We start from the raw sequence: 12,293 nt of genomic DNA, 5'->3' as shown, positions 1-12,293 counted from the left end.
CACAGAAATTAAGACATTCAAAAAATTCAAATTCAAACCTTTTTTAAATTAAACAACTTATAATAGTATTGTTAGAAAACATGAAGATTCGTGTTTTAATTTTATTTAAAACACTTTCAGTCTAGCAGTGATTATTTATTTATGTAGTAAACACTTTTTTTTTAATATTGATAAAAAATTGTTTCCGGTAAAGTGAGTAATTTTGTTGTTTTTCTTTTTTTCTTCCAGCTCGGTGATGCCATGTTCGTGGAGCTGCCTCGCATTCGACTTGATGGGGGTGCTCGAGCTTTTCGACAACACTGGGGTTACGAGACTCGACCATTGGCACCACCACCGCCTTTGATCGAAGAAGATGAAGCCTCCATCGAACCGGAAACCGTCAGTCTTCGAGAGGCCAACACCGCATCTCCAATAGGTGAGTTTTTCATTCGGAAAAATCATTTTCACGATCAACAAAAACAATATTAATATAAATATCCTCACGATACAATTATTTGTATCTTTTATTTGTATATGAGTAATTTTTTTGCTTGTCTTTTAAAATCTCAATTATAATAATTTGGTATAAATGAATGCAGTCTCTTTAAGGATTTCAAATTGAGACAAAAAACGAATTAAAAGTATGTTGCGTCGCAACACTTTTAATTCGTTTTTTGTCTCAATTTGATAAATTATAAATTAAATATAAAAAACAATTAATAATATTAATTATAAATAAAGTACCTATAAATTTAATTAAAGTATTTGATAATTCTTTCAAGAATTCTAATTAATTATTAATTAATTTCAATAATTGTTTAGTTGTTTCTTTAATTATTTTTTTGGACATCTCTTCAATTGTTTCTTTAATTCATTCTTTAAATAATTTTTTCATTGATTCTATAATAAATTTTTTAATCATTTTTTTCAATAATTCTGAGATTGTTTATTCCATTTTTGAAACAATTCTTTTCTTAATTATTACTAATTGTTTATTTATTTACACTTGTTTATAATACGAAGAAATTTAAATTAAAAATTTAAATTTAAATTTCTTTAATTAATTCTTTTTACTCATATACAAATATTATATTTGAGCTTCTCTAAAACAGTATTTTATTATCGAACGCGGTGCAAAATTTTTTTGGGTTTTAACAATGCGCACTTGGGTTTTTAAAATCCCCAAAGCAGCTTTTTTTAACAAAAACTAATTTTAATTAAAGTACAAAACAAAAAATACGGAAAAAATGTACTTTTTGCGTTTAAACAATTATTAAAGAGGTATAAAATATAATAGTTGAAGATCTCAACGTTCAATGCACGAAAAAATCTACATAAGAAATAAAATTAAAAAAAATAAAGAAGCTTTTTTTGTTAAAGAAAAGGTAGAATTTTTGAAACCACCCCCCTCTTCTTAAATTTTACCGGGAATAAGCCAGGAATTTGATGCCAAACCGGGAATTTTTTCACCAAATTAAAAAAAGTTTTATTATTTCAATTTGTTTTTAAAAAATCGCTTTTTATTTCAATTTTTATACCTAGGTATTTATACTTTTCTCTAAATTTGAATTAGTTAAAGATATTTAATTTTATAGTAAAATATCAGTCACTGATTCAAATATAGTATGTAAATATATTTAAAAAAAATTATCGAATTAATAGAAAATTTGTGAAATTTAACTGAAAATAATCAAATTTATTAAAGAATTTCATTAAAAACTTTTTAACAAATCGAATTTTCAAAGTATTTTAATTTAATAATTGATAAATAGTTGAATTTTATAAAGAGTCACATTCTAATGTACTCATGTTTCTTTGTGCGAAGATTAATAATTAGAATTTTTATTAGTTAATTTAAAAAAAGATACACACTTAAAATTTTTTAATAAAATTGAATTTTCGCAAAGTTTTTTTGAAAATTCTGGAAAATATGATTTTTGAAATTTTTCAATTCTATTGTTTCAAGATAATTGAATTTTTATAAACAAATAACACTGTGCGACACATTTTTCTTTCCCGGTTGGCTCTAGTGCTAAATGATAGTACAAATAAACAGTAATTTAACCCTCCAAGGGTTTTTGAAATGTAGCTCAAATTTATTTTTTATAAACCTTTAAGGGGCACACCTAGTGTGAGTGATTGAAAAAAACGTCGATTTTTAGGAATTTTTTTCAGGGAAATTATTGCATCTAATTTTTTTTAAAGTTTTGAACATATATATTTGTATAAATAGTGAACATTTTGTAATTTTTTCAAAGAAAAATATCTTTTTTTTAAAGAGTTATTCGCTATATCCAAAAAAAAACAGTTTTCCCACTGCTGCAGTTATTGCGGCCTTCTGAGTGACTGAAATAAAAAAAACCAAAAAGATTATTAAACTAGAAGATATTTGCCGTACAATGAGGCTCCAGTTTTTTGATTGGATGAAAAATAAAATTTTGGGATGCCAAAAACCATCGGATTTTTTTGGCGAAATTTAAAAGCTTTTTCAAAACTCCGCCATTTTGTTGCAATTCAATATTTTTTGACATCCGAGGGTCATTGTACGGCAAATATCATCTAGTTTAATAATCTTTTTGGTTTTTTTGATTTAGGTCACTGAGAAGGCCGCAATCACTGCAGCAGTGGGAGAACTTTTTTTTCGGATACTCAGGAGATAGCGAATAACTTTTTTAAAAAAAGATATTTTTCTTTAAAAAAATTACAAAATGTTCACTATTTATACAAATATACATGTACAAAACTTTAAAAAAAATTAGAAGCAATAATTTCCCTGAAAAAAATTCCTAAAAATCACCGTTTTTTTCAGTCACTCACACTAGTTGTGCCCCTTAAACTTCTGCTCATTTTTGTGAAATTTTCAAAAATTTTTAATCTTTTGCTATATTTAAATAGAAATATGAATTAAGTAATGAGTAAAATATAAGTATTAAATAAATTCTAATTAAAAAGGTGTAATTATAGTACTTAATTGGAAAAGTGATTATAAAAGCTAATTTATCGAATTTTTCTGTATTTTTTTTAACAATTTTGTTATAACCATAATGTAAACAAATAATCATATTTAAATTGTTTAACAATTTTTCCAAGGAAAGAATATTCAAAACAATTTTTTTAAACAATCTATTTTTAAAATTATATATCACAAAAGGTGCAAGATTTTTTAAAAATATCATAAATTGTAACATGAACTTTCAAATTTCATAAAAATATGAAATGAACTAAGTTTGCAAAATCCTTTTGGGGTTTTTTTTTGCATACATCTACTTCAATTTAAGCCTACACTTATTTGGGAAAGAAACAATAAACCGAAAATTGTTGCACAGTGTAATTGAAAATTTTTGAAATAATTGAAATTTCTTTACATTCTATTAAAAAAAATTTAATTTTTTAAAAGAATTTTATTTAAATTTTTCGAAAATAATCAAGGGAAGTTAGTCACCGTAATTATAATTTTTGTTTTAAAAATTCCTTCGCAATACATTCAATTATTTTCATAAATAGTAAAACTCACTGCAGAATTTCAATTATTTTTAATACAATTTTAATCGAATTCCTCGAAAAATGAAATTATTCATAAAAATTTTATTAAAATTCGTCGATAGAAATCAATTATTTCTAGAAACTGAAAAAAAATCTTCTCAAGAATTCAATTACTTTCATAAATAGCAAAATTCTTCACATTTATTAAATTCTTTTGAATGTTATATTTAAAAAAAATATTCTTTACAAGAATTCAATTACTTTCATAAATTTCCATAAAATTCTAAAAAACAATTCAATTATTTTCAAAGGTAATAAAATTTTTCGCAGAAATTCAATTATGTTTAAAATTTTATTTAATTTTTCTCAAAATTTCAATTTTTTTTAAAAATAACTAACTAAACTAACTAAATTTTTAAAAGCAATAAAATTTTGATCACAAAATTCAATTATGTTAAAAATTTACGAAAAAATCTGGACAAAATCCCAATTATTATCTGTATAAATAAAAAAATTTTTCTTCAAAATTCAATTATTTTCAAAACTTTGAATACAATTCTTGTCAAAATTTCAATTATTTTCAAAAATTTTCCTCATTTTGAATGATTTCCAATTTCTACTATTTTAATAAAATTACCCAAAAGAATTCAATTATTTAAAAACAATTTTAATAAAATTGTACGCAAACATTTAATTATTTTCATAAATAATAAAAATTTCCCATGAATTCAAATATTTACAAATTTTTTATAAGTTTCTTCTGAATAATTCAATTTTTTTTAGAAATAATAAAACTTATCGCAGAATTTCAATTATTTTTAATACAATTTTAATCGAATTCCTTGAAAAATGTAACTATTCTAACAAAATTTTTTTAAAATTCGTGAAAAGAATTCAATTATTTAAAAATTTGTTAATAAAATTCTTTAATAAGAATTAAATTTTAAGAAACATTCAATTATTGAATAAATAATTTACTTTTGTATTTAAATAATTAAATTCTCGTAGAATTTTCTAATAAAAATTGATTTGAAAATGAATTTTAGTTTAAATTTTAAATAATAATAGAATATGAAAATAATTTTTCAGTTACAGTAACAATATTCTTATAATATAAAATAATGATTTTAACACTCGATCCTCTTTAATTGTTATAAAACATGAAGAAATCGATCACTCCGAGTCTTTGACTCGGAGCAATCCATTTCTTCATGTTTTATAACAATACTCTTATAATTTGTTTAATTTCAAGAAGGTTTGAATTAAAAATTTTTGAATGTCTTAATTCCTATGGAAAAATAATAATAATTATTATTTAAAATATTCAAAAAAGAAATGATTGTTTTCGAATAATTTTACAATTAAAGATATTTGTAAATAAATTTAACAGAACATTTGTTTCAATAAAATTTGTAGATTTATTTATGTTCAAAATCAAATAAATTGAAATTTGATGAGACAATAAACTGGGAAAAATTAGGACACAGCCAGGAGAGACCGTGAATTTTGTTGAACGAAAATAATAGACACCCTGTTTGACTTTTTCGAAACGCTGAATATAATTTTTATCTTTTTCCAAAAAAAACTTGACATAACTGTAAAGAAAAGGCTATTTTTGTCATTAATGAATTTATATTTAGTGATGCAGAATAGGAGAAAATCTACTCTGCAAGCTTTTTCGTTAATTGAACGTTCGAGACTTCATGCACCTAAAATATAATATGCAATAAACGAAGAGTTTTCCCCGAGAAAGAGACCATAAATCTCTGCTTTTATCCATTTAATAATTTTCTCATTAATATTATGTCCTGAAAAGTTTTGAAACAAAAAAGTGAAAATATATTCAGTATAGAAAGCGACCAAGAATATATTGATGCAAATTGTGTTGAGACTACGTTAAATTCAACTCTTTAATTGTTAAGTGTTACTTTTGAGGGTGACGTCAACAAAAAAAAAAGTCGCTGCTTTTAATGAGCATTTGTTGTTCGGATCGGGTCAAATTGCCGCGTGTCATACACTATAAGGAAAGTAACTCTTGTTATTCGTTTGCGAAAATAAAAGTGAAAAAAAAGAATAATTCTTTATATTCACAGAAAGAAAGAGAGAGATAGATAGAAAGAGTGCGCAGATAAAAGGGATGGATGAAAGTATTGAAATATTGCAATTCTTTGTGGAAAGTATTTTAATACAAAAGACTTTTATTCCCGATGTAAATAGAGAGAAAATGTATAAAAAGAATGGGACGAAAAAAAATGAAGTCACGCCAGACACGATTCATTCTAATATTAAAATGCAGAGAGTTGTTACATTTATTTTCTTGAAAATGAAAATGTATAGGTATATTATTATGTTATAAAGGAAATTCGTATGGGAAAAAGTACATTATCATTTTTATTGTTAATGTCGTGTGTGTGTGTTATCTTTTCATAAATTATATTTTCATTCATTTCACAATATGAAAAGGGTAATTTTAATTTAAAGAGTTTGTCAGAAACACGTTCTTTTTTCATGAATAGACAAACTTCAATTATTTAAATTCGCATTTTATACTTTCATTCTTTGCTGGAATAGTAAAATTAAAGTAATTATACAGGAAAATTAATTTAATTACTGTAATTTAATTACTATATAAGCTACAAGATTTTAGATAAAAACTTGGTAAATGCCATTTCTAAGTTAAATAATTATGAAATTTATTTATTTTATACTAAACTAGCTGTCGTACCCGTCTTCGACGGGTTGTAGTTTCTGATAATGCACTTAACAGTGTATCTACCAACCTAGAAAACCGGAAAATAGCCGGGAATTTGATTTGACAGGGAAAAAATAATAATTAGTTACTATTGTCTATTTCATTAGGAAAATAATACCATTTGAAACAGTGACCGACTTTTTATTATCAAATTAGTTATTTTTAACTAATTCAAATGCAGAAAACAATATTTCTCAATTTGTAGTACTTCAATCAATATAATGTATTAAAATCAATCTAAAATTTCCTCCAGTTTTTTGAGTTATAGTACAGTCTAATTCGAACTAATTGTATAGCAAGTAGATCCAGTTTTTCTCGGTTACATTAAATTCCCTGATATTTTACGTCTTTTCTGGTTGGTAGACACCCTGTTAAATGTATTATTAAAAAACACCCGTCGAATAAACCAGGAAAAATTTGGACAAAGCCGGAAAATGTTTTAAACCAAAATAAACACCGTGTTTAACTTTTGTCTTTACATTGATCAAGATATCTCTAAAAGTTAAATCAGAGAGCCCACAAATACTATTGAATTAAGCTTCATAGCAATTGGTATCAAGATAATTTTTTCAATTTTTTGATATTCAAAACATTTTTATACTTACATCTTCGTTATAAGAAAGTATTTTTGAAAAATTATGCTAAAATGTGACTAAATAATATGTAATATTCAATTATATAAAGTTTAAAAGCTATCCATTGAAAAATGTAAAATTTAGAAATTTTCGATTTTTTAAAAATATTTTTATATTTCCATTTTAGTTACAAAGTATTATTTTTTGCAAAATTATGCTAAAATGTTAATAAATAACATGTTATACTCAACTATAGAAAGTTTAGAAGCAATCCATAAAAAAATATAAAATTTAGAAATTATTTGTGTTAAATAAATTCATTTATTAGAGTCAAGTATTTATTTAATTAATCCAATTAAGATTTATTTGATTTAACTAAATAAAATTATTTAAACGAAATAAATTTTTATTAGATCGAAATAAAAACTTTTAAATAAGATATTATATTACTATTAGGTATTAACGTAACTTACAATCATAGCCTTATCCGATTAAAAAATATTAACTTGAACGAAAGTTATGACATTTTTCCAAAAAATTCGAAAAATCAAAAAAATGCAAATTTTTTATCTTTTGTAAAATAAATGCAAAACTATCATTAGCTAACTTTTTCAGATAAATAAAACCCATTTCTACAATAAAATTTTTAAAAAAGACGTATTTTGAAATTTTTTTTCGTTTTTTTAGATCAACTTTTTTCTAAGAAAATAGTGATTTTTAATCTTTAAGCAAGCTTTTCAGGAAAAGTTATTAAAGTTTTTTATTTAAAGATCAGTATGTAAAGTAAGAAATTTGCTACATTAAACCAAAATAATTAAGCTAAATGCCATAAAAAAGAAGAAAAAATGTTAAATTTTAAGAAATTCGGTTTTTTGAATTTTTGCTAATTTTCCATAATTTTAGATTTTTTACCGAAGGGTGGAGACTATTGAATAAGTAAAGTATTTTTAAGAGCACAAAAATAATAAAGCTAAATGCCATAAAAAGAAGGAAAAATGTTGAATTTTAAGAAATTCATTTTTTTGCATTTTTGCTATTTTTCCATAATTTTAGATTTTTTACCAAAGGGTGGAGATAACAAATTAGGTTAAGTATTTTTAAAGAGCCCAAAAATAATGAAGCCAAAAGCCATAAAATAGAAGAAAAAATGTTGAATTTTAAGAAATTCCGTTTTTTGAATTTTTGCTAATTTTCCATAATTTTAGATTTTTTACCAAAGGGTGGAGACTATTAAATATAAGTAAAGTATTTTTGAAGAGTACAAAAATAATGAAGCTTAATGATATAAAAGAGAAGAAAAAAATGTTAAATTTTAAGAAATTCGGTTTCTCGAATTTTTGATAATTTTTGATTTTTTGCTAAAGGGTGGAGACTATTCAAATAGTATAATTATACTACCGAAATAGCTAATGGTTACTAATTATTAATTTTCCGGTGAAATTAAATTCCCGGGTATTTTTGATTTTCCAGATTGGTAGAAACATTGTTAAATGTATTGGTAGAAACTAAAACCCGTCGAAGACGGGTACGACAGGTAGTGCTATATATTATCAAAATTTTTAAAATTCAAAATTAATCTTTTGAAATAATTATTGTCATCAATTTTACTTAAATTTGATACAGGGTTAATTTTAGTATTTTTTATTACAATTTAGTCATCAGAATGAAATTTGAGTTTTTCATTTTTTGATCATTAATTAATATAATATAATAGCAATTTTGAATTCTGTGCAATATACTGACAAAAGTCTCATATTAATTATATGGATATTGTTAATATTCTGACCTAATAGAATTTTTTTAAGAAAGTAAACTTATGATTTCAACAACAAATTTTTATTGTTGACCTAAGAAATACAACCGTATAAAAATTAATTACAAAAAAATTTCAATTTTTAAACTTTTAATTTTTTAATTTTTCAATATTTAAATCTAACACTTTTTATTTGTTATTCAAAATTTTATTATTCTGACGATTAAATCTTAATAAGAAACACTAAAATTAACCCTGTACCAAGTTTAAGTACAATTCACTAAAGTATATTAAAAAACTAAAAATTTCGAATTTTCGAATTTTTGAAAAAATGGCATAACTTTCGTCCATATTAATATTTTTTAATCTACTATCGCTAGGATTTTAAGTTAGGCTAATGCCTAAAAGACTGCCAAGTTTCACTTCAAACGATCGAACCGTTTTTCCGTGATACGCGGTCGAAAATTTGCGGACATACATACACACATACACACATACACACATACACACATATACACATACACACATAATTCTCTTAATAGTATTTTCGCATTCCTTAGAGTGTAAAAATAAGGAATATAATAGAAATTTTGAATTCTATGCAATGTACAGACAAAAGTCTGATTTTATTAATAAGGATAAAATAAAATAAAATAATAAAATAAATAAATAAAATAGCAAAAGAAGATAATAAATTAAAATAGTAAAAGAAAGTAACAAAATAGTATAAGAAAAGAAATAAAAGAAAAATAAAATAAAATAGTGAAAGAAAATAATTAATGATAATAGTAAAAAATAATAGTAAAATAAAATAATAGAATAAAATAAATGGAATTTTACTCTTGGAATTTCCCTTTGTTGAGAAAATTATTTCAAATTCAATTTTTGAAAAAAAGATTTCTTTTCATCAGTAGTGGGTAATATCAATATAGAAAACTTCTTTACCATTCGCGGTTTATTGTTTAGTGTAGAAAACTGCAGTACCAATTGACAGCAAATTTATGGGTTCACTTGAAAATCGAAGATGGCGCCACTGTTCGTAAATTTGTTTTACAATTTAGAAAATTAATTCTAAATTCATAGATTGTCGTTTAATATCGAAAAACAGTTTTTTTATTTATTTATTTTCTTTACAATAATATTCCTATTTTTATTATTTATTTTTTGGATAAATTGGCTTCAAGTTTGTTTAGAAAAGTAAATTTTTATTAAAAGTGCAGTGAACAATAAAATTATATCGTTTTAAAAAAATGTTTTTTTGAAAAAATATACCTTTTAAAAATACTTTATTGGAGAATAATTTAAAAAAATACTTTTTAACACTGTTCTTAATCATAAGATATTTAATTATTTTCTTAAATAATAAAATTCTTGTTTTTTGGAATTCAATTATTTTCATGAGTAATAAAACTCATCGCAGAATTTCAATTATTATTAATATAATTTGCATCAAATTCTTTAAAAAAATATAATAATTCTTAAAGATTTTATTGAAATTTGTCAAAAAAAATTCAATTATATTTCTAGAAACTTTCATAAAATTCTTGGCAAAATTTCAATTATTTTCAAAAATTTTTCTCAATTCAAAGATTTTCAATATCTACTATCTTAATAAAATTTTTCATAAGAATTCAATTATTTAAAAAAAATTTAATAAAATTCTACGCAAACCTTTAATTATTTTCATAAAAATTTAAAAATTTCACAGGAATTCAATTATTTGCAAATTTTTTATAAATTTCTTCTCAATCATTCAATTATTTTCATAAATAATAAAATTTTTACAGAGATTCAACTATTTTCGTAAATTATAAAATTCTTTTTAGGAATTCAATTATTTTCAGAAATAATAAAATTTTTAGCAGAATTTTAATTATTTTTTATAAAATTTTAATTGAATTCCTCGAAAAATGTATTTAAAAATTTTATAAAAATTCGTCAACAGAATTTAATTATATAAAAATTTATTGATAAAATTCTTTATTAGAATTCAATTTTAAGAAACATGCAATTATTCAATAAATTGTTTTTTTTGTATTTAAATAATTGAATTCTAGTAGAATTTTCTAATAAAAAGTAATTTAAAAATGGATTTCAGTTAAAATTTTATATTATTATTAAATATTAAAAGCAGTCGAGCGTCAATTTTTAGAAATAATTGAATTTTTCGAAGGTTTCAAATTAAAATCTTTGAAAATATGAATTTTTCATATTTTTAACTAATAATTCTGTGGAATTAATTTTTTGAAAAAGTTTAATTGCGAATTTTTTTAAAAAAATTTTTAAGTTTTTATTTTCTAATACATATTTAATTGAAGAATTTTGGAATAATTGAAATTTTGTAAAATTGAATTATAAACAAATAGAAAATTCTCAAAGAACTTTTTCAAAAATTATTAAAAATACTGTATTTATAAGAAGATTTTTAGTTAAAAACACAAAAAAAAATTTAATTACGGAAAAGTTACAAATTATTGCAGAAATTCAATTATTTTCAAAAGTAATAATATTCTTCGCAAAAATTAAATTTTGTTCAAAAATAATAAAATTCTTCTTAGGGATTTAATTATTTTAAGAAATAATAAAACTCATCGCATAATTTCAATTATTTTTAATACAATTTTAATCGAATTTCTCGAAAATTGTTAAAAATTTTATTAAAATTCGTCGAAAGAATTAAATTATTTAAAAATTTGTTAATAAAATTCTCTATGTGAATTCAATTTTAAGAAAAAATGCAATAATTCAATTAATTATTTTTTTTGTATTCAAATAAATTGAATTCTTGTATAATTTTCTAATAAAAATTGATTCTGTAAAATTATTAAAATAAAATAATGATTTTATCACTCGGTCATCTTTAATTATTATAAAACATGAAGAAATTATTTATAATTTAATTTACTATTTTTATGCTCTAATTTCTTAATTATTTATTTTAAGTTTATTTTTAGTCTTAGAATTAATTTGTTTAGTAAATAAATTGATATTTAAACTGTCGGTTAAAATAATAGTACCATTAGTGACTTTTATAGCGAAAAAAATAAGTGTCATTAGTATTTTACTTTTAAAAATAGTAGTTTAAATAGTTGTAAGTGGTGAAAAAATGTCAAAAAGGTATAGTCCAAGGTCTGAGATAATTATTCATAAATAAAACAATTTTTGCAAGGACGGAAAATTTTACAAGTTTTAAATTTTTTTTCGAGGTTTTTTTTTAACTTGTAAGTACTGTCCAGTTTAAAAAATAAAAATTATTTACTGCGACGATTTATCTGAAAGACAATTAACTCGCTCCACTTTTCGCTTCGTTGAAGTGAAGAGAGGCACCTTGGCATTTTTTATTATCTCGTCGCGCATTTTATTATTCTTTGTGTGATTTAACATGAGCACTAGTACCTAACATTGTACGTATCGTATATTATGTATACGTTCAATGATATATTAAGTATTAAGAGAAAAAAATAAAAATAAAAAAAGGTTGAAAATTGCCCTCAGTTAAATTATATATAAGATAGAAAAAAAGTTGATATTGTGAATTGTTTGGAAATTTTTATGATTGTTGATTATTAATATGGAAGAGTGGGTTTGTCATCAAAAAATCATTCTTAGCTCATTTATCCCAGTATTGTCTAGAGAACCGGTCACGCCCATCACCGGAAGTACTCTCCTGTATATAACCGTTTCATCTAAAATGTGTGAGCCTCCTTAACTACTTCCCTCCTGTCTCTTTTGTACTCGTAAAACTGGATCC

General features: G+C 22.6%; 1 protein-coding gene across 3 annotated transcripts in view; it reads left to right on the top strand.

The window, feature by feature from the left end:
* The window catches only part of LOC122498878, a 110,967-nt gene that overhangs the window by 63,649 nt on the left and 35,025 nt on the right, over positions 1-12,293 (top strand). For all 3 annotated transcript variants that reach the window (XM_043606869.1, XM_043606871.1, XM_043606870.1), the window contains one exon: positions 229-415. In XM_043606869.1, the coding sequence (XP_043462804.1) occupies positions 229-415 (187 nt within the window). The remainder of the gene's footprint in view (positions 1-228; positions 416-12,293) is intronic.

Source organism: Leptopilina heterotoma, unplaced genomic scaffold, assembly GCF_015476425.1.
Source record: "Leptopilina heterotoma isolate Lh14 unplaced genomic scaffold, ASM1547642v1 Lhet_160, whole genome shotgun sequence".
Taxonomy (NCBI): Eukaryota; Metazoa; Arthropoda; class Insecta; order Hymenoptera; family Figitidae; genus Leptopilina; species Leptopilina heterotoma.
This window is presented reverse-complemented; position numbering and strand designations above follow the sequence as displayed.